A 23,150-nucleotide genomic window follows, 5' to 3' on the forward strand; every position below is an offset into this window, starting at 1 on the left:
GCCGTCGGATGCGATTTGGCTGGAGTTCATTTATCCGTGCGCCAACCGAGAGAAAATCCCTTCTCCACCATCACCAAAAATAACCAACAGCAACATACAAATCAAGATAACCCAAATAAATCAAGATCATCACATTTGCCACTTACCCTCGCCATTAACCACCAGAGAAACCCAGCCACCGCCTTTCTCCATTTGAAACTCAATTTTGCCACCATTCCAATAACTGAAGAAAATAGTATAAACAAGCGCATTTGATAGAGAAGAGATAGGCATCAAGTTCTGAAGCAAAAAAAACTTTTTATTTCTTCACATAGGCAGATACAAAAGAAACTGTAGATATAGAGAATAAACAGAGAGTCACGAAGAAGAAAAAGTGTAGAGAGAGAGGGAGAAAACGATAGGAACAAAGAGGGAGAGAGAGCACGGTGGAGGAAACGAGAGTGCATGGAATCGGAATCTGGCATTTAGTAAATGAAAATATTAAAATATAATAAATGACAATTTTAGCTTTAACTATTGAAAGAAACGAAACTCTGTTAAATTTAAGGGTGAAAATTAAAATTTATGAAACCAGGGGTGGGAACTTGACATTTCACTAAACCTTGGTGTGAACCATCGTTTACTCTTTTTATAAAGAAATATTTATTTAAAATATCTTTTTAAGAGTTAAATTAAAATCTAACCTCCCTAAATTGGTTTAATAAATAAAACTTTTCACCTCATTTCTTTTTATTTTTACACTTTCCACTCTAACAATTAGAAAAAGTAATTTTAATATTCGAGTGTTAAGAGTCTAATCAACTTTAGAAGTCTAACACTAGAGTCGACTTTAGTGTTAGAGTAAAAGAAATTTATTTTTTTAATTAAAATAATTTTTATATACATTTATTATTCTTATATAAATATATTTTATTTCTTAATTTCTTTAATAAAATATAATTAATTTATTTATTGTTAGTTTAAAAAAATTATGAAATTTAATTTCTAATAATTATTTAGAGAATAAAATCGTTGTTATGCCTCAAAAGTCAACCTATGTCAGCCAATTAATGTCTCTTTGTACCAGCTACCAGCCCACATCTCCAAAATATTCTCACCAACTTTACTCATTTCAAAGAGATGAATGACGAGAGCCTTCCATGTGTCAGGCAGTTTGCAAAAGCTCTCATTGCATTGAGTGCAATATTGAATAAATGGATTTTCTCTTCCCGAGAAGGGAGGCTGGTGCTGGGCAACTCTATCTTGCCAAATCGCGCAAGGCAACTAATGAAACCAAATTGTTAAGGTAATTTTTAAAGAAACAAGCTCGTTTGTCACATATATATGAAAAATTCTTTCACACCCTGGTTAGGCTCTGGTTTAATGTGATTAACTGTGAATCGAGTCAGGCATTAGAAATCCAGCTACGGGCTTTAAAGGCTTTAGTAGCTTGATTTTAGGAAAGAAAGAACCCAAGCTTATGCTGAATCGAGATAGCGAGCTACCTTGGTCTTCTTTAAGTTCCAGAGATTTAGATGAATGGCTTTAGCAGTTCTATGAGGCTAATTCAATTCAGTCTTTTGAAGCTGTGAAATAACCTCTTCCCAACCTCTGCTTCTTATAGCTTGTGTGCTGCAAGTAGTTTTCTCTTTTTGTTAAAAATTCTGCTACAATAGAGAAAAGAATTTGCTCAGGTAAGAAGAAAGAATCAAAAGAGGAATCACACTCGGCCGGATGCGATTTGGCCGCAATCGTACCCGGTCGCATCTCCCTTCTTCTTTTTTGTCATCTCCCCCTCCTCCTCTCGTCTTCATCTTCTTCATCTCCCATCCAGCCAAATCGCATCTGACCGGGTGAGATTCCGAGCAATTTCAGCCGTCGGATGCGATTTGGCCGGAATTCATTTATCCGTGCGCAAACCGAGAGAAAATCCCTACTCCACCATCACAAAAAATAACCAACAACAACATACAAATCAAGATAACCCAAATAAATCAAGATCATCACATTTGCCACTTACCGTCGCCATTAACCACCACAGAAAACCAGCCACCGCCTTTCTCCATTTAAAACTCAATTTTGTCACCATTCCAATAACTGAAGAAAATAGTATAAACAAGCGCATTTGATAAAGAAGAGATAGGCATCAAGTTCTAAAGCAAAAAAACTTTTTTTCCTTCACATAGGCAGATACAAAAGAAACTGTAGATATTGAGAATAAACAGAGAGTGACAAAGAAGAAAGAGTGTAGAGAGAGGGAGAAAACGACAGGAACAAAGGGAGAGAGAGCATGGTGGAGGAAAAGAGAGTGCACAGAATCAGAATCTGGAATTTAGTAAATGAAAATATTAAAATATAATAAATGACTATTTTAGCCTTTAACTGATAAAAGGAACGAAAATCTGTTAATTTAAGGGTGGGGATTTAGAATTTATGAAACCAGGTGAGAACTTGGTATTTCGCTAAACGTTAGGTGAAAAATGTACTTTACTCTTTTTATAAAGAAATATTTATTTAAGATATCTTTTTAAGAGTTAAATTAAAATCTAACCTCCTTAAATTGGTTTAATAAATAACACTTTTCATCTCATTTCTTTTTATTTTTACACTGTCCACCCTAACAATTAGAAAAAGTAATTTTGGGTGCGTTTGGTTCATTATTTTGGATAGGATTTTGGGGATAGTTGGATAGGGGAGTATTACGAGGTAAAATTTTAAAATTTATGAAAAAACCCCCAAGGTTTGTTAAATTAATAAACACCCCAATATATTAAAATATTGTAAAATGACAAAAACACTCCTACCACCCGCAGTGCCAGATTCTGGTCACTACCGTCAGAATCTGACAGAAAATTGGATAACCACACATACCCGATCGGATTTGGTGGGTATTCAATCGATATGACCTTTTCCGGCCATATCCATGGACTTTTTCGGCCATATCCACCATGGATATGGCCGGAAAAGGCCAGATCTAAGGTTGAATGTGGCCGTCGACGGCCGAGAAATTCCATTTTGGCCGTCAGTGATGGCCAAAGATATGGTCGTCGTTGTCTGTCAACGATGGCCAGATCCACTGTAGATCTGGCCATTACCGGCTATTTCCAGTGGTGGTGTGACTATTGTGAGAGAGTTCGGCTACCACCAGCGGTGGTTGCCGGAATCTGGCAAGTATTGGTGGACGGGGGTTTTTTTGTTAATTTTTAAACTTTTTTGGGGTATTTATGAAATTAATAAACTTATGAGATCTAAAAGTAATTAAAAAATAGACTAATATTTCTGGAATAATGTGCTAAATAATATTTGAAGAATAAGATTGAGAATACGGGTATATATACGAGTCGGTAGAGTCTAATCAACTTTAGAAGCCTAGCACTAGTCCGACTTTAGTGTTAGAGTAAAAGAATTTTTTTTAATTAAAATAATTTTTATATACATTTATTATTCTTATATAAATATATTTTATTTCTTAATTTCTTTAATAAAATATAATTAATTTATTTATTGTTAGTTTAAAAAAATTATGAAATTTAATTTCTAATACTTATTTAGAGAATAAAATCACTTTAAGGATAGAGTTGTTAACGGAAAAAACAGAGAAAAAGTTGGATGAAATATCTTATTTATTAAACTAATTTAAAAAAAAAATCATATTTTAATTTGTCAAAAACACAAAAAAAAAAAAAAAACCTTTTAAATAGTTTTTTATTTTATAAATCTTATACATTAAAGCTTATTTCGTAATTTAACTAAAAAAATTCGTAAAATTTTCGGCTACGTTCTTCAATTTCGGGTTGTAAGCTCAACCCGATAAACTGAAGAAAAATAGAGAAGCCCAATTCGAAGTCCAAAAGTAGAAATTGGGCCAACGTTCAACAGACCCAAATCCGATCCAGCCGCATACAAATATCATTCACCGAACACCGTCTTCTCCCTCTTCAAAAACCCTAATTTTGTAGGGTGGGGTAAAGTACGCAGAGATGGTGAAGACGAAAGAGAAGAAAGTCAATGTGTCGGGTAAGCCGAAGCACTCGCTCGATGCGAACCGGACGGATGGGAAAACGGGCAGCCGTAGCGCCTCTACGGTTCGCCGCCTCAAGATGTACAATACGAGGCCAAAACGCGACCGTAAAGGAAAAGTTTTGAAGCATGAGTTACAGTCTAAGGAGTTGCCCAACACTCGCATACAACCTGACCGCCGTTGGTTTGGTAAGTCCAGTTACTATGCACTATTTTGTCAGTTATTTATAATTTATGTAAAAAGTGTTTTTTTTTTAGAAACGCTTTTCGGTTTATAAGCTTTCTGAAAAAAGCACTAATGTAGTGTAGTGTTCATGCTGAAGGAACTTCCAAGTTGATGCATAGCAGCTAAACAGTATAAAATGAATATGTGAAAACGCTTTTAGTGGTTTCAAAAGCACTTTGAAATGCTAATTTCATTGCTAGCTAGTATAGATGCTTCTGATTTATAGTATGTCAAAATGCTGATTGCGGACGGTTCTTTTATCCAATTTTGCCTTTTTTTCTTTTAGGGAATACACGTGTTGTAAATCAGAAAGAGCTTGAATTCTTTCGCGAGGAGCTCCAAAGCCGAATGTCAAGTAGCTATAATGTCATTTTGAGGGAGAAAAAGTTGCCATTTTCTCTCCTGAACGATCACCAGAAGGTACGAATCTGTTACTCTAGGAGTTCCTAAAATATCATTTTAGTCCTTCTGGTATCTTGTTTTCAATATCTTAACCCATTGTTCATTCAAGGTTGAGATGTATAGATGTGTTAGGAGATGGAACCCCATGACTTATAAGTTTATGAAGCTGTGCAAGATGCATTTGTCTAGTCTAAATATGGTTAATAAACATTTTCCCAATTTTGACGGTTCATGAGTTAAGAGTTCTCGGTAATATATGGGAAGCTAGTATGATTAAGTTGGCAGTCAGGAGATATCTAATGTTAATATTCTAATGTGTTATTTTCTCAAATGGATGTTGATATAGAGCACAGTTTGAGTTTGAAAGTTTCTTATTGTCATTTGCTTATTTGTTTTTCTTTCCTTCTTGATTGATGTGTACAGCAAGCCAGAGTTCACCTTCTTGATACTGAGCCTTTTAAAGATGCATTTGGACCAAAAGGAAAGAGAAAGCGTCCAAAGCTATTGGCAACAGATTATGACTCTTTAGTTAAGAGAGCTGATGGTTCTCAAGGTAAATCATTGTTGCTATTATCACTGTGTTGTTTCTTTTCATTTTCTTGATCTCAAAGCTTAAATTATTTTGCAATTCATGAATTTGGTTTTTTTAACTCTGTAGATGCCTTTGAGCAGAAGTATGGTGCTAGTACATCTGCAGAAGGAAATGAGGGAGATGGATTTAGGGATCTGGTTCGGCATACAATGTTTGAGAAGGGTCAAAGTAAGCGTATATGGGGTGAACTGTACAAAGTAATAGATTCATCAGATGTTGTTGTTCAGGTGATGTTTCTTCTGCTTCTTTTTTTTATAATTAATTTAAAAAAGAGAAAGCAAGTGAATTATTTGTGCATGTTACATGAGTTCATTAACTTGCAATTTGTTAGGACATGATATTAAACTTTGGAGGTCCTTTTGGTTTTTTTCTGTGAACTCATGATACGCAATAGTTGTAATTGTATCTTGTAGAAGATATTGCTACCAATAGGTGAGAACATTTGTTTGCCCATTTAAACAATTTTACTTGTTCTAGATAATCAAAATAATTAGATATTTCTCAAGCTGATCCATGAGATGATGAGGGGATGAGCAACCAGAATTTTTCTGCTGTAGCTACAAGAGATCATAAATAAATATGAAACCTGTTTTCCATCTATTTTTATCTTTTCTGTTGCAGGTTTTGGATGCCAGAGATCCTCAAGGTACTAGATGTTATCATTTAGAGAGGCATTTGAAGGAGCATTGCAAGCATAAACACATGATTCTTCTGTTAAACAAGGTCAGTTACAAATTTCATATTCATTTGAGATTCTCAGTATTTCCCTTTTTTCCCTTGAGTTTTTGTTAAAATCTCTCTTTTGACAGTGTGATCTTATTCCTGCTTGGGCTACGAAAGGATGGCTTAGAGTATTATCCAAGGAATATCCGAGTTTAGCCTTTCATGCTAGCATCAATAAGTCTTTTGGCAAGGTAAATTGAATGTATTCATTTAATTTTGATGTATACTAGTCATACTACTACTATTATATGGGAATCTCCCATGTCCTTCCACTTCTTGGAATACTGTGATTCCCATCATTCCAAGCATCTGTGTAGTGATTAAATTGAACTTGCTTTCAATTCTATATCCCATTGAGAATTGAATGCAGGGTGAAGACTTTGCACAAAAAGCTTGCTTCTTGCACAATGTTACTCTTTATGGTGTTGCTTCATCTTTTGTTTCTGATCTTGAAGTTGCTTTCCTAATTTTTAACCTCTGTTTGTTCAGGGTTCTCTGCTATCAGTCTTGAGACAATTTGCCCGCTTAAAGAGTGACAAGCAGGCTATATCTGTTGGTTTTGTTGGGTATCCCAATGTTGGAAAGTCGTCAGTTATCAACACACTGCGTACAAAGAATGTAACAGTCCTCTTCTCTTCTAAAGCTTCTGATGTATTAGTCTTTGTAGTGGTGGGAATTGCTTTATATTCTGTCCAATGGTGATTTGGTGTGTGATGGTAATCCGGTTCAATTATTGATAAATTTGTTTCTTTAATTCTCTTTTTACAAGGTATGCAAGGTTGCTCCTATTCCGGGGGAGACTAAGGTGTGGCAGTATATAACACTCACAAAAAGGATCTTCTTGATTGACTGTCCTGGAGTTGTTTATCAGAGTAAAGACACTGAAACAGATATTGTACTAAAGGGAGTGGTAAGTTTCCTTGTATTTGTTTAATCCAATCAAATTAAAAATGTAGTATCCCTTGTTTCTTTGTTTGTTTTGTTGAAGTGTTTTGTGCTGTATAAGTTATGCGTATTTAATTTTGGACGATTTTTGCCCTTTCAAGGTCCGTGTAACAAATTTGGAGGATGCTGCTGAACACATAGGAGAAGTCTTAAAACGTGTCAAGAAGGAGCACCTCAAGAGAGCATATAAGATAGCAGACTGGTAAGCTTCGTTTTTGTCTATAATTGGAGTTATTAGTATTTGTGTTTCATTCTTCATGAAATTTCCAGAGCATTAAGGCTTTTCCTTGCGTTTTCTTCTATGCATTAGATGTACACTTTTTGTTGAAACTTGATTGGGAAAATAATAAAACTAAACCTTGCCATAATATGTGAGAAAACTGGCCTAGTCCATTTCTTACTATGTTTTCTCTGTGATATTTTGATAATTGTAAGTTTTTAAATGGTCTTGGTTTGTGTGAACCATAATTATGACTTTTAGCAAACAATGCAGAGTCCCAAATTTTCATTTTACCGTAATATGATAACTATTTTCAGTTGATTTAATCTTTTGAAGAGTTGCAATATAGAAAACTAACCTTTGTTTATTTCTTTTGTCAGGAAAGACGAAAACGATTTTCTACTTCAGCTCTGCAAATCAACTGGTAAGCTTTTGAAGGTATGTTTCCCCATCTTTATTCTAGATATTGATTTCAGAATTTATGATTATACCATCTGAAAGTTTTGGTAAAACCCTCGATTAGGATTGCATCTAGGGAGTCTCCTCTTTATCAATTTTTCTTTTTCAAAAACTTAAAGCTGTATTCATCCATGGTGGTTTTATGCATGTCATTCAAAAATATCTTGTCACAAAAATATAACTAGGAGATTATGGATTAAGTAAAACCATCAGCATTTTCACTGGCTTGAGTTCATATTTGATATGGGTGTCCAGGGTGGTGAACCTGATGTAATGACAGCGGCAAAGATGATCCTTCATGACTGGCAGAGAGGTAAGATTCCTTTCTTTGTTCCGCCTCCACGACAAGATGAATCCACGGATGAACCCAATGTGTATGGGATAACTGAGGAGGCAGTTGCAGATAGTAATCAAGCATCTGCGGCTCTCAAAGTCATCAATTCTGTGATGTTGTCCCAGCAGGAAAAAAGTGTTCCTGTTCAGAAGGATCTCTTCAGTGAGGATGAATTGAATGTTGAACTTGAGACAGCAAATCATCCTCAAGCTAGCGATGATGACACTGATGATCATCCTGCAGCCTCTAACGATGAAGATCAGCTTTCATCTTCTGACACTGAAATAGATGAAGATCAGCCTTAAACAAGTGACTCCTAGATTGCTGTCCTAGCAAACAGATGAAAAAGCCTGAGAAAACCGGGTTATTTTTATATGAAAAAGAAAATGGAAAATTCAGTTTTGTAATCTTTTCTTTTTTAATATTTAATTTTAAATTAAGTGAAATTGCTAGTATTCCAAGTGAGTTGTTAGTTTATAGGCGTTCTCATCAAGCCCAAAGCTAAATTAGAGAGACTTGTGTCTTCGTTTCCTTTCGTGAGTTTGGTTGAGCCATTGGGTTCTAGCAAAAAGTGTAGACAAATTTGAGTATTTATAAAGTAATTCCATAAAACCCTTTTCATGATGGATTTTTGGTAGCAATAATATTTTGTTTATGACTGGGTTATACAAACGATAAAAAATTTGCATAAAATTTATGTAAAATGATTATTCTGTTTTGTGTTTTTTTTATAGTTTGTATAATTTAGCTGTATGATTCAGTTATAAGCATAATATTATTTTTTAGAGGAGATTATTGTTGTAAATTCATCGTAAAGGCCTTTTCATGATGGTTTTACGATAACAAACTACCGTCTTGTAAGTGTATGATGACATTCAATATCTGCCGTTCCATTAATATATAAATGACATTCATTATCATACCTCTGAAGCATGCTCTAAAAAGGAAAAACCATCCATGTGAGAGAACTGGAGCTATTACATCCTACAAACAGCAACCCTCAAAAGTCTTTTCAAAGAGCTGCAAATAGTGGGTGGCGCGGAGATTGAAATCAATGGTTTAGGTAAGCTGAGTCAGTCACAGCTGGGTTCTGCTAATTTACATGCAAATTAAAGCTGGTGGCGATAATGTCGTTGTAGCTGAACAGAAGAAACAGCCTGATCCTGGGGACCTGTAGATACAAAAAGAGGGTCACAGTTATATGTGCTAAGTTTTGCATGGGCGGCAGCTACTGTGTTCTTGTCAATTGTCACCATCTTCAATTTAGCTTTTTAGACAAAATTTCACTTGGTCAATCGACACTGCATACAAGTGCACATTGTAGNAGCATTTATAAAGTAATTCCATAAAACCCTTTTCATGACGGATTAACGGTAATAATAATGTTTTGTTTATGATTGAGTCATTGTACAAAATTTATGGAAAATTATTATTTTGTTTTTGGTTTTTTGTTTATTTGTATGATTTAATTGTATGGAAACATAACGGGTGCGTTTGGTTTATTATTTTGGGTAGGATTTTGGGGATGGTATTGGATAATTGGATAAGGGAGTATTATGCGATAAAATTTAAAAATTTATGAAAAAGCCTCCAAGGTTTGCTAATTTAATAAATACCTTAATATATTAAAATATTGTAAAATGACAAAAACATCGTTACCACCTATAGTGTCAGATTCCGGTCACCACCGTCGGAATCTGACCGGAAAATAGAAATGGCCACACATACCTGTCGGATCTAGACTGTATTCGATCAGTATGGCCTTTTCTGGCCTTATCCACCACGGACCTGGTCGGAAAAGGCCAGATCTAAGGGAGGATGTGGCCTTCGAAGGCCGAAAAAGGCCATCTTTGGCCGAAAGCGACGGCCAAAGATATGGCCGTCGTTGTCTGTCAACGATGGCCAAGAACGGATCTGGCTAGAAAATGCCAGATCTGGCCATCATCGGCAATTTTTGGTGGTGTTGTGACTGTTTTGATAGATTCCGGCTATCACCGACGGTGGTTGTCAGAATCTGGCAAGTATTGGCAGATGAGGGTGTTTTTGTTAGTTTTTAAACTTTTTTTCTAGGGGGTATTTAATGAAATTAATAAACTTATAAGGTCTAAAAATAATTTAAAAAAATAGACTAATATTTTGATAATAACGTACCAAACAATATTTGAAGAATAGGATCCAGAATATGGATAAAAACAATAAGTTAAACGCACCAATATTATTTGTATGGTAGATTATTTTAAAAGCCTTCTCATGACGGGTGTACGGTAACAAACTACCGTCTTGTAAGTGTACGATGATATTCAATATCTGCCGTTCCATTAATGTATAAATGACATTCATTATCGTACCTCTGAAGCATGCTCTAAAAAGGAAAAGCTATCCATGTGAGAGAACTGGAGCTGTTACATCCTACAAACAGCAACCCTCAAAAGTCTTTTCAAAGAGCTGCAAATAATGGGTGGCACGGAGGTTCAAATCAATGGTTAGGTAAGTTGAGTCAGTCACAGCTGGGTTCTGCTAAGTTACATGCAAATTAAAGCTGGTGGCGATAAATGTCGTTGTAGCTGAACAGAAGAAGCAGCCTGATCCTGGGGACCTGTAGATACAAAAAGAGGGTCACAGTTATATGTGCTAAGTTTTGCATGGGCGGCAGCTACTGTGTTCTTGTCAATTGTCACCATCTTCAATTTAGCTTTTTAGACAAAATTTCACTTGGTCAATCGACACTGCATACAAGTGCACATTGTAGAGTCATTTCAGATCGATAATTAGAAACTTGTTTAGATTCCCTCTGTTGAAGAAATGGAAATCCAACTACCATTTCCGCAGTGGATTGAATAATATTGATAGGGAAAGTTTTAGGACCCTTTAATGAAGACCATCCAGATATATAGTAAATCATAAAATGATTCAATTTAAGTAAAAAGTACAAATGCTCATGGGTCTCCTTCGTTGAAGCAAACAAAGATTTAATGGCCATAATCCTCCGCGAGGTTTGATTGAATAACATAAATATCCCTAATGTTTTTAAAAAGAACATAAATAAATGATAAGAGGGTAATTTAGTAAATATTTATTAACTCGTAATAATATATTTTATAATAATTTAGTGAAAGTTTACAAACAATAGAGATTTTTGTTATTATATCTGTTGATGCTTGATTTTGATACCAACTAAACGCACGTGTGAAATGTTGAATTAACTCAGAAGACACACGCGAATGAGGGTATGAGAATGGATAAGAAATGGAGAATAATATTTAAAGTGGTTCGGATGCTTAAACAAGCGACTCCTACGTCCATTGATATTGTATTAATATACTGAGGTTAGGTCGCGTTCAGTGAGCTGATCTAAAAGTGATTACAAAGAGAAAATGAGTATGCTATTCTAAAGAGAATTTAGCTAATCCCATAAATGGGAGATGAGTCATTTATTTATAGTGGGATGAATTGAGGTAATGATTAATAAATCATGGAGTGGGTCAGATTGCCGTCCACATCCTTTCTTGTGCCCCGTTATTCACCTATTCGAGTGATTTGCTGGAGTCTTGCAGGGATTGGACACGTGTATCACCTCCAGCCTTTCACCAGCCTGACGCACACCTACTGCACTGGCAGGAGCACGCCTCTTGCGTCAGCGCACGACGTGGCTGCATCTGAACGGCTGCTGGACTTACCTAAGCTCTGACTACTTACGCTAACAGGGCTTTGGTCAGCCCTACTTTTTCAAGCATAACAATATCAAATTTCAATAAGTTTATAGTTTTTAACTTTATAATAAATCATAACATATTTCTATCTAATCATATTTATTAATTATCAATTAAGCGTATTATATAAAACAAAATTATATGTTGTGATCTCATAGATTTTTTTAACTAATCCCTGGCTCTCTGTGGTCCATTGAATATCCTATAAGTCTAATGGGTCAAATAAGTTACAAATGTGCTAGGCTTAGACGAATACTTTGTAGGACTCGAACACAAGATCTCTGGATAACCTATCTAGATGGTTAAAATATTGTCATCCGACCATAAGGCTAGTGATTTGATTATAGAAATCTTATTGAACAAAAATTGTGATATTCTTCCTTCATTGATAATAGTTTTGGCTCCGTTTGGTTCAAAATTTAGGGGTTTTGGGAAAAGTTTTTTGAAAAAAGTTAAAAAAAAAATTGAATTGGGCGGGTATTACGATGTAGAATTTATAAAATAATAAAATACCCTTTATGTTTGTTTTTTTACAAAATACCCCCTATAATAAAACATTAAAAGTTAACAAAAATACCCCTAACCCACCCTCAAACACCCCCAGCCGGCGACCACCACCGGAGGTGGCCGGAGTCGCCTTATGGGCGCATGACCGGTTGGATCTTGCCGGTCATGCACCGATATGGCCTTTTCCGGCCAGATCCACCGTGGATCTGGCCGGAAAAGGCTAGATCGGCGCACTACCGCCAGATTCAACCGGTAGTGCGCCATCCTACCAGATTCCGGCCATTTTTCGGTAGTGGTGGCCGGAATCTGGTAAATGTGGATTGTTGGGGTGTTTTTATAATTTTAAAAAAAATATTTAGGGGTATTTAATTAAATTAACAAATTTAGAGGGTTTAAAAAAAAATTAAATAATATTGAAAATAGTATTCCCAAAAATGAGAGATTTTGGGTATTTTACTGTTTAACTTTTTTGGGAATACCAAGAGTAGTATTCCCAATCTTGAACCAAACGGAGCCTTTGCTTTTTTGAAGAGTATTATGATAGTCTAAAAAAAAGGGTTTCAGATTAATTAATGTTTAATGAAGGGAATTAAGAGTAATGTTACATTTCTTAAATAAAGAAAGGCCAAATTAAAATATGCACAAGCGGCTAGGTAATCGTTCACTGAGTTGCATTGCATGTGGAATACATTGTATCATGTGTTGTGGTTGTTAAGAACAATAATATGCAACTAATATATTATTAATTATGAGTAAATGACTTTTTCCCACCCAAGGTTTCCCTTAATGACACTTTTTCATCCAAAAAGTTTTAAAATACCACTTTTTCACCCAAAGTTAATATTCTGTTACTATCTAAAACCGATTCTAACGACGAAAATTCTCTCCATCACCACCATTTGAAACTTTGGTCTCCTCTCTATAAAACCCCTCTCACTCCGGTACTTAATTTCTCACTGATTTCTAACCATCACAAAGCTAAGATTTTCTATTCTTAGCTAATTTTCGGTTGATTCCACGGCGAATATTCAATTAGTGATCACCATTTAATCCACTAGCATTTACTTTACAAACCCGTCTAACCTTGGCTCATAGTAACTCGTCAAACGTCAACTGAAAAAATAAAATTTATTTTCGGTATTAACAAAATATAAACTTTGGATGAAAATAAATTGGTATTTAGAAACTTTTTGGGTTAAAAAACATCATTCTGGCTCGTTTACTTTATTAATTATATAGGGCGGAACCCATTTTGCTTTTTTTTTATTTTTTATTTTTTATTTTTTTTTATGTTTATGTTTAATTAATTAATTTGGTTTTGATGGGTGGAAGTGGGTTCAATTCAAGGCGCCAATCTCTCCTTTATATGCGTATAGAAACTAGAAACAAGACATAATAATTAAATTGGTATTGATTTCACTTTGAATTTTTTTCCGCAAATTAATGAGCTTTCCAATTTTCAATGTCTCATTTATACCACCAAATTAGGAAGCCATCAACTTCATCAAACCCACCTTTAATTAAGAGATTAAAACATATAATTAATTACTTAAAACTTTTTAGTAACTTGTAAATTAGTTAACCCACTTGAATTAATCATCATTTATCAACTAATTACTCTTTAATGATGTCATTTTGCTTGTGCTTTACTTTTAAGTTTTTTCTTATAACAGGGCGGTTGGTTAATTTTTTTCCTTTTGGTGATCAGGGTGTTCGAGTCAATTTGTGCACGTCTTAATTATATCTTATGACCCTTTGAACACCATACAAACCTAAAGGGTCAAGTGAGTCACAATGTGATAGGTGATCTCACTATTCGAACCCAAAAAGTTAATTAAAGCAGTAAACCTTCTTTTGACTACTAGGCTAACCCCTTGGTTGTGGTTGGTATTTTCTCATTAAATTAAAATGAAAATTAATTTGATTATGTGGGTCTAAACCAAACTTTATAATACCAACATTAATTCAATAGGTAGAAAATTAATAAATGAAAATATGAATTTGATATTCTTGCATTGAATAAACCACTTAGTCAACACCATGTGTTCGCAATACTATTAAAACAATACCCACTTATAAATTACAATAAATACGTTTAAAGTTAATATCAATCTATTTTTTCTTCTTTTACTTAAAATTATGATACTAATAAATAATCATGTATTAAATATAATTCATTGGTTTATAAGCTAACTAATTGACATAAAAATATATTAGTAAATAATCACTAGATGTCTTGATAGTAAAAGAGTAAAATAAAATTTTACGAACTCATGAGTTTGAATCCTCTTATACACTAATAAGGGTGATCCTTACAATTCTTATCCAATCAATAGTGATTAGGTTTCAGAGATTTAATTGAGGTATAAAAAAGTTATTCTTAAAAAAAAAAAAAAAAAAAAAAAAAAAAGTAACAAAATAAAATTAAAGAAAGAATGATTCACACACTTTTAAAAGTAGAAGAGATATATTAAACAACTAAGTATCGCTAATTGCATGGCACGTGGAATGATTAGTGATGGTTATTTATTTTTGATTATGATTAACAATAATTTTGGCGTGGAATCCCAATTTTGCTTTTTTGATTAAAAGTGATGTTTAAAGAGGTTTCTTTAATTAATTAGCATATGATTTGACCAACTTGAATGTGACTTGTAGTATTTTAATACGTTAATTTCTCCTTAAAGTACGTCTAGAAAATTATATTCTATAGTCCATACTGCATTTAAATTATTAATACTCACTTTTATTGTCAAATTATTAATTTATTATAAAGTCCAAAAGAATTAATTCAATTCATACCCATCCATTCACACATTTGTTTATCCTTGACGTCCCATGCTATGGGTTAAATTAAATTTGCTTTAATTAAAATCTAATTTTTTTAATATACATACTTTTTCTTTTATCTTTTTTTTTTTTTTTATATTTTGTTTCAATATTATCCTAACCTAATAGGACAAAATATATACATGTTAAGTGGACTTTGACTTTTTAAGGATTAATCTTACCAGCATATCACATGTTACATTTTGCAAGCTCCTCTTGTGACACCGTTTTTATTTTTTTATTTTTAATAATTAAAATCTTTTTATACACTGATTGCGGCCTCTGCATGCGATGCCGCTTACGTCATACATGTAATAATTTTAATATATAATTTGTTAACTTAAAAAAATATTTAGGACTTCGTATACCTAATAATTATTCACAATTTTTAATTATAAATATTTGTATACATTATGAATTAGGATTTTATTATTTTCTTATAAATATACAATAGGAATTAAAGTTTTATTTTATAATTTAATTGAGGTATGTATAAATTGAACAAAAAAGAAAAACCTCCAGCATCATTATAAAAAAATATTAAAGTTGATTTTATTAGTAATAATATTTAATTGTTGAATATTTTTGTTTGAATCTAGTGAGATTCTAGTGCGTCGGGTCACTGCATGTTCCTAGTTACGCATAAAAAGCGGTGATTTTTTATTCTAAATATTAATTTATACTTAGATACCCGCTATAAAACGACGTCGTTATACATCGTCCCTGTCAATTGCGTTTTTATTATTCAGGACTTTCTCGTGTACGTTGTAAACAGCTAAAAACAGCCAACTGGAGTAGGAAGAGATCTCTGTAACTCTGACTTACCACAAAAATTATTATTTAAAAAAAAAAGAACTCTGAGATTCTTCCAGTGAAGGTTCATTGCGCTTTTTACTCTTTTTCTTTTTTGAATTAAATAATACGTAAATTCAGAGAAAAACTCTGCGGTATTGCTTTTTAGAAACATTTTCTTTACAGCAAAGTCTACACTTCTCTAACCTCACACATGTTCTTCAAACAACTGTGCTCAGTTTTGAACCTAGAATCTTTCACCTTGGAATCTCATTTCTGTCTTGTTCCAAGTTCCAAGACCAATCTGATGTGAATGTAGCAGGTTCAAGCTCACATGAGATTGAGTTCATGTCCAAGAACTGCAAAAAGAGCTGTCTTGAAGGAAGAAGCAGATGGCTGTTTAATTTTGTGAAGACTGGAAGATAAAGAGTTAATAGTGGTAGTTAATAGTACACAGATCGAAGTTAATTTCAGAGACACAAAGTGACGTCGTTTTTGCGCGTTTTCTCTTGCTGTAAACGCGTTTCAAGTTTCTTTCGGTGCTCAAGCTCACATTTTTTGTTGTAAGAAAGCTATTTTTTTGGAGGGTGTAGGGGAAAATAGTGTTTTTTGGCTGTGAGATTTGAGGAAAATATAGCGGTTTTTTAGTAGGATTTGTTTAGAATGGAAGTGGATAATAACAAGGAATTGCGTTCATTGGCTTTAACGCCAACATGGTCTGTTGCTACTGTGTTGACCATCTTTGTGGTTGTTTCTTTGCTTGTGGAGCGCTCAATCCACCGCCTAAGCAATGTAAGTAGTTTTATTTATATCACTTAAGCATGTGTTTATGGTTAAGTTTGTTATTTTGTTCTTATATTTTTCATTGTGAAGAATTTAAATTGGGTTTGCTTTGTTTTGTTGACTTCTCTGTGGAGCTGGAGGGTCTTTGTTGAATCTAAATATACCAATTTTTAGGGCTTTACTTTGTTGCTAATATTAGGTTGAAGTGTTAAATCTTGTTTTATATCTTTTGTTTTCTCTGTGTCATAATTCTCCATTTTAGAAATTGAACTTTTGTGGTATCCTTCACTGTTTATAGGCTAGAAGAGTGTTTTGTCAAAATAGATTCAGAGTCGCTATAAATTTCTTTAGTTAGTAGGAATCTTTCAATCTTTAATTTTTGCATGATAAATTATATTTTGAAGTTTTTGTTATGTTTTTGATGTACTTTGGCTGTCAAATTTTTGACAATGTTTAACCTCTTTCTTTCCTTGTGGGATTTGTGTTTTGTTCTGCTTGGTTTTGTTCTGCTTGGATTGGAAGCGCCGTTGGGTAACAATTCCACTTTGATTGATTACTTTGAATGTAGGTTTTGGGGATGGATTATGCTGAAAAGTTTTGGTTTTCAATAATTTTTCCTCATTATTTCAACCATTGGATTGTTGCATTTGTTTGACTGCAGAACTGATAATGCTAAAACTGGAAATTTGTTATGTCCATTCTTATTTGAAATTATGCTCTTTGTCTGTCACAGTGGTTGCGGAAAACTAATAGAAAGCCTTTGCTGTCAGCTGTGGAGAAAATGAAAGAAGGTATGTTGCATTGACTTGTATACAAATCTTTATAAGAGAACTTTGTATGCATAGTATTATTATTATTTAAAAGCTTATTTTTGGTGAACTTCTATCTTCAGAGATGATGCTGCTTGGATTCATTTCACTCCTTTTAACAGCCACCTCAGCCACAATAGCAAATATCTGCATTCCATCAAAGTTTTATGATAGTAAATTTGCTCCATGCTCCAGAGCTGAGATTGATGAAGAAACTGAAGATTTATCTTCTGATGGCCGTAAACTGTTGACGAGTTTTCTTTTTCCTCATCCATATAGGAGAATGTTGAATGGATTGAATCAGAACACCTGCAAAAAGGCATGTGACTTATTCATAAAAACTAAAATCACAAACTCTTTTAACTTCAGTGTTCTATCCTTTAATACTTGTCTTTGTGAAGAGAAATTGTCAATAAACTTTATCAATGGAATTACCTAAACTCCTCGTGGCCTTTATTCAAATGACCGTTTAAGGTTCAAAGGCTGGTAATAGTGGTCGTGATAATGATGATACAAAAGGAAGTTTTATGTTTCTCTTTGACTAATTTTATAGTTTTTTTAAATATTTATCAATGTTTCTGCTTACATTTGACATGATTTATGGTAATTCTAAACTTGTTTTTTGTGCAGGGGTATGAGCCATTTGTTTCATATGAAGGTCTTGAGCAGTTGCACCGCTTCATCTTTGTCATGGCAGTCACACATGTATCTTACAGCTGCTTAACTATGTTGTTGGCAATTGTGAAGGTTCGATATATTTACTGTGATCAGGGTGAACCTAGCGAAGAAGTTTTCCTTTACAGTTGCAAATATTTTTTGTCTGGTTACTGTTTGGTGGACATATCAATGCTTTGTTCTGTGTAAATTTTATGTTGCATTTTAGAATGTCAATTTTTCATGTCCATCTTACCTTAATAAATAATGAGAATGGATGATTTTATTATTTGCATAGTTCTGAACTTTAGGCTTTCTCTATATTGTTTCTCATGTGGTGGCTCATCTAAACATAAGACTGGAAACTTCTAGAGAGCCACCTTCTGCTTAGATTTGTGATAAAAAAATAGTGAAGTGATATTAAAAAGTTCCTCTGATTGAGGAAAATGCAAATGGTTCTCAACGAAAAAGCAATCATCTAATCAAGTTTACATGTATGTATTGTTCTGATTATTTGAAAGGAAAGAGTTTCTATGACCCAAGTTCTCAATCAAATGCTGATGGAACAATATGCTTATATTGCAAGCTGCATCTTGTCGTATTTTATGTCCCCTAAATCTAGTATTTGGTTGTCTGTATGCTATGAACCAAAACATTTTTGGCCCTTTCAGTGGCTGGTTACTCAAACTTGAAATCAAATCCTCATGTTTATTTATTTTTTGAACTAACAGTTCAATCCTTTTTTTTTTTTCTGAAACAGATTCACAGTTGGAGATTATGGGAGGATAAGGCTCATATGGATCAGCATGATTGTTCAACTGGTAAGCTTCTATGCAATTTTAAAACTGTCAGCTCTGACTATTTCCTTTTGCTGTTACGGTCCTGTGATGAATTTCTCATATAGTTGCTTGCTTGAGTCCCATGCTTTTAATTTATACCTATTAAGAGAACTACTGCTGTGCTAGAATTTGCATATGGCATTGCTTGATTTCATTAATCCATCTATACTCTTTTCTGTAACAGAAATTAGAGAGATGACAATGCGGAGGCAAACTACCTTTGTCAGATATCACACATCAAATCCTTTAGTCAGGAATGGTTTACTTATCTGGGTGGTAGGTGCATAACCTCTGTTCTTTCTTCATTTACTTACACTTTGTTTAGTTTTGTAATTTTTTTTTTTTTTTTTTACTTATTATTTACAACTTTCAGTCCTGGAGTGTCAATGGCATTCAGTTATAATTTACTTGCACTCTGAATTGGAGGAGGGATTTGCAGGAAACTGAGTACACTGGGTAGCCCTAAAATTAAAAAAAAATTCCTGGCTAAATTTTTGCTAAAAAAACTGTATAGCATGTAGAGATGATTGAGATAAGAAGAATAGGAATTTGCTCTAGGATATTGGAAGGAGAAGGATATCTTCAGCACATATACTAATCATTAAGATTCTGTAAACTTCCAGCATCCTGCAAATAGATTTTCACCACCAACCAGATGCTTTAGAAGTGCATTTGAAGGGTTAATGGAGGGGATAACATGATTGGATCTACTAAAGAAGTATGAAGAGCAAAGAGAAAAGAGAGAAAGACAGTAATGTGAATGCTGACTTCCATACACAGTAGTCAATCCATTAACTTTCAGAAATCCAACTACATTCTTAAGTGGATCTGAGAAGTGTATTATACATTTTTGCTCATCTCTTACCTTGTCCAACTGAAAGGATGTATATCGTTTTGTCATCTATTGTCAAACCTTAAAGTGATTCCATTGGTATTGTAAGTTTTACTGAGATTGATGTTTTTGTCAACTTGCAGACCTGCTTCTTCCGGCAATTTGGACGTTCAGTTGTTCGTGCTGATTACCTTACTCTTCGCAAGGGCTTCATTACGGTGTGTAATTTGCTCACTTGCTGGAAACATATATTCCTCTAGAATTATTTTGCTATGATTCTTTTTGGATGTTTATGGACCTGTTTTCCATTAGGATTGTCCATGATTGTATTACAAACTCTTTTATCTGTCCACTTCATATTGTATGATGGTATCTGTGTGTTTATGGTGCTCCATAATTACTATCTTTTTTGGTATATAAAGAAAAACTACAGTGGCACATATACACACAAAATATATTTCAAAGTTCGAAGAAATCAGCGAAAAGGCAAAACACATACTCATTTATGCAAACAAATGTTTATGTAAAATTTGTAAAAAATTGTGGAAATCTGATTTTCAAGGTAGAATATCTTCTAGTTTCCAAACTTATTCGCCTTTAAAAAATTGGAATGAAGAAAACGAATCATGGAATTTTTACTTTCCTTTTACTTGCAACATCTCTGCCTTATAAATATTAACTCTTTTGTTTTTCTTTTTAATGTCAGAATCACAACCTCAGTCCAAAATATGATTTTCACAGCTATATGATTCGTTCTATGGAAGAAGAATTCCAAAGGATTGTTGGTGTGAGGTGAGGAGCACATTCAAATTTCTGATTATTTTTGTTATCGTATGATGATCAACATATGTGTTTCTTAAGTCTATACCTTTTACATTTTGCTTTCAGTAATGCCCCTTTTTTTCAATCTCTTGCAGTGGCCCCCTGTGGGGTTTTGTTGTTGCTTTCATGCTGTTCAACGTTAAAGGTATGCCATTATCTATGGAAAATGAGGCTGTGAGAGTTTGTTCTTATGCTTGCTTGGTTTTTGTTGCTTTTACATTATTATTTTCTCAATTGCTGCTGTCTGTGGCTCACTTCGACCACAGATATGAACTGCAGTTATATCTAGATAAAGAAATTGCAGTTCCCGTCTTATTCTATATCCAATTTTTTATTTTTTATTTTTTTAATGTATGGTCAAATTATATTTGGTCATCTTTAACTGTAACTCATGATTCATTGGTTCTAAACCATACTGCAGGGTCTAATCTCTATTTCTGGATTGCCATCATTCCTATCACTGTAAGTATACGAGCCAGATTTAGTTTTACAATTCTCTAGCCGTAGCTAGAGTGACTATGAAAAAGAAATTGACCTAGTTGAAAACTTTTTTGATGGCTTCATGATCTCTCATGCTTTGTTATTCTGATTTGGTATGCATGTGTGCAGCTTGTTCTCCTTGTGGGCACAAAGCTACAGCATGTGATTGCGACCTTGGCATTGGAGAATGTTGGCATAACTGGATTCTTTGCAGGAGCAAAGCTGAAACCAAGAGATGAACTTTTCTGGTTCAATAAGCCAGAACTATTGTTGTCTTTGATTCATTTCATTCTCTTCCAGGTTGTGAAAGTATTAGAACTTGTAAATGTGTTATTATTATTTTTTTGTAACGGTTTTCCTTGTTATGTGCATGGAGAAACTAACATGCTTCTTTTGGCAGAATGCATTTGAGCTGGCTTCATTTTTTTGGTTCTGGGTATATCCTCTTCCATGACTTTATTTGTATCATTTGAACTGTTGGAGATTACTTTTCTAATACCTGCTTTTTATACCAAGTTTACTCAATTACCAAGTTTTCTGCTCAACATTAGCAAACCTCAAATTGACTTAAAAAATAATTTCTACTATTAGTTAGAAGAGAATTTATTGGTGTCATACTAGGTCCCTGAACTTGTGTTGCTTTTTTTACCAGTTTGTATTTAACAAATTATGGCAATTTCAAAATAGTTATAGGAAGATATGTTTTAAGTACTTGATGAACAAGATGGGATCAGAAAGCTGGATAAGATTTTTCCGATTTCTGATAAAATAAATATGCAAGGATATAGGATATGTGCATTTTAACTAAGCTGTCTTTTTGTTGATGCATTTGCAGTGGCAGTTTGGCTATAATTCATGCTTTATTCACGATCATTTTCTGGTCTACTTACGACTTATTTTGGGGTATGATTTGATTCTAGACAGCTGTAATTTGTTATAAATGTACCATATATCAGCAGTTATGGACCTTACATCCCATGCTCTTATCTTGTAGATTTGCTGGACAGTTCCTCTGCAGCTACAGTACCCTGCCCCTCTATGCATTGGTTACACAGGTATTAAGATTAATAGTAACTAGTTCTCCCTCTGGAAACAAAGATACCAAAGTCAAAATGTATCATAAGCAAGAACTTAACCACAGTTAGTTTACTGCTTGATGGCCAATCGAAGTGATTTTTTAATGACATTGCATAATGTGTTGCCATATCTTTCAGATGGGAACAAACTATAAGGCGGCGTTGATTCCACAAAGGATTAGGGAGACAATCCATGGATGGAAGAAAGAAGCTAGGAGGAAGAGAAGGCACGGTCTTTTCCCCGATGATTCAACTATACATACAGACACAAGCACAGTGATGTCGTTAGAAGAATATGATCATCAATTGATCGATATTCCTGAAACTGCCCATGGCACTGGCAATGAAATTGAGTTACAACCTCACAACGATTCTACAACTCGCCCACCAGTTGCCAACGAGACATCAAGCAGAATCGGTACACCTCTCCTTCGACCCTCAGCATCTATTTCTTCAACGGCTACACCACCGGGTTTTCTAACAGAAGGTATTTCAAGATCATATTCTATGCCCGCTAGAAGAGAATGATAGAATATCGAGTATCGACGAAACAAAATAGAAAAAAGAATACATGTCTTGTGTACTTAGGCTTTAAATCGAACTGGGAAAGCAGCAGGTATAGTTTCTGTCTAAAGCACTCAACAATTTTTCTCTTCCTCTCTTTCCCAGATATTACGGCAGGTTAAGGGTCATTTAGAATACTCCTAGGATATAAGTTGTAACTACAATCTTGCAAATACTGAAATGTAACATATAGTGGTAATTATACAAGTTCTTAGATTCCTACATTTCCATCAAATCTTCTTTATCTTTCTTTAACAAATGTTTTTTTCTCATTCCATCTATGATTTAAGTCACATTCTACATCAAATTGGTGGCAAAATATAACGTGTGAAGTTGAGAGTCTTGAGACAATGGAATGATTTATAGCAGAAAGTGAAAGCTCAACCTGAGTGAGTTTATTATTTCAACTTATTAAAAACTACATATTATTTATAGAACTAAATGTTCCTGGAATGGGATAGTCTTAAACATGAGATCCATCCTCTCCTCGTGGGTTTGAAGAGTTTGAGCTGGGATTTTTAGGCATGGGCATGGGCATGAACTCAATTTCCCC

At 34.1% G+C, this 23,150-nt stretch overlaps 2 protein-coding genes across 2 annotated transcripts; both read left to right on the forward strand.

Annotated features, from left to right (window-relative positions):
* Positions 1-3,919: 3,919 nt before the first annotated feature.
* On the forward strand, positions 3,920-8,524 carry LOC116142835 (nuclear/nucleolar GTPase 2). The gene is made up of 11 exons (XM_031428250.1): positions 3,920-4,188; positions 4,512-4,645; positions 5,051-5,180; positions 5,286-5,446; positions 5,841-5,942; positions 6,029-6,133; positions 6,432-6,560; positions 6,712-6,852; positions 6,989-7,089; positions 7,488-7,545; positions 7,822-8,524. The coding sequence occupies exons 1-11, from the start codon at positions 3,960-3,962 to the stop codon at positions 8,203-8,205; spliced, it is 1,674 nt and encodes a 557-aa protein (XP_031284110.1). The 5' UTR covers positions 3,920-3,959; the 3' UTR covers positions 8,206-8,524.
* A 7,212-nt stretch (positions 8,525-15,736) lies between these two features.
* LOC116142795 (MLO-like protein 11) lies at positions 15,737-22,821 on the forward strand. The gene is made up of 15 exons (XM_031428200.1): positions 15,737-16,530; positions 17,255-17,312; positions 17,414-17,649; positions 17,961-18,077; positions 18,745-18,805; positions 19,008-19,099; positions 19,799-19,873; positions 20,362-20,447; positions 20,573-20,622; positions 20,899-20,939; positions 21,087-21,257; positions 21,358-21,393; positions 21,793-21,860; positions 21,952-22,012; positions 22,172-22,821. Exons 1-15 carry the CDS (start codon positions 16,402-16,404, stop codon positions 22,559-22,561), a joined length of 1,671 nt encoding a protein of 556 aa, XP_031284060.1. The 5' UTR covers positions 15,737-16,401; the 3' UTR covers positions 22,562-22,821.
* Positions 22,822-23,150: the final 329 nt, after the last annotated feature.

Source organism: Pistacia vera, unplaced genomic scaffold (genome assembly GCF_008641045.1).
Source record: "Pistacia vera cultivar Batoury unplaced genomic scaffold, PisVer_v2 Contig42, whole genome shotgun sequence".
NCBI lineage: Eukaryota > Viridiplantae > Streptophyta > Magnoliopsida > Sapindales > Anacardiaceae > Pistacia > Pistacia vera.

Coding starts and splice junctions, on each gene's coding strand:
- LOC116142835 (XM_031428250.1), top strand. CDS start 3,960: ATGGTGAAGACGAAAGAGAAGAAAGTCAATGTGTCGGGTAAGCCGAAG. Junction 6,134..6,431: donor TCAATAAGTCTTTTGGCAAG/GTAAATTGAATG, acceptor CTGTTTGTTCAG/GGTTCTCTGCTATCAGTCTT. Junction 7,546..7,821: donor CAACTGGTAAGCTTTTGAAG/GTATGTTTCCCC, acceptor ATGGGTGTCCAG/GGTGGTGAACCTGATGTAAT.
- LOC116142795 (XM_031428200.1), top strand. CDS start 16,402: ATGGAAGTGGATAATAACAAGGAATTGCGTTCATTGGCTTTAACGCCA. Junction 18,078..18,744: donor TGTTGTTGGCAATTGTGAAG/GTTCGATATATT, acceptor TTTCTGAAACAG/ATTCACAGTTGGAGATTATG. Junction 20,623..20,898: donor CATGCTGTTCAACGTTAAAG/GTATGCCATTAT, acceptor ACCATACTGCAG/GGTCTAATCTCTATTTCTGG.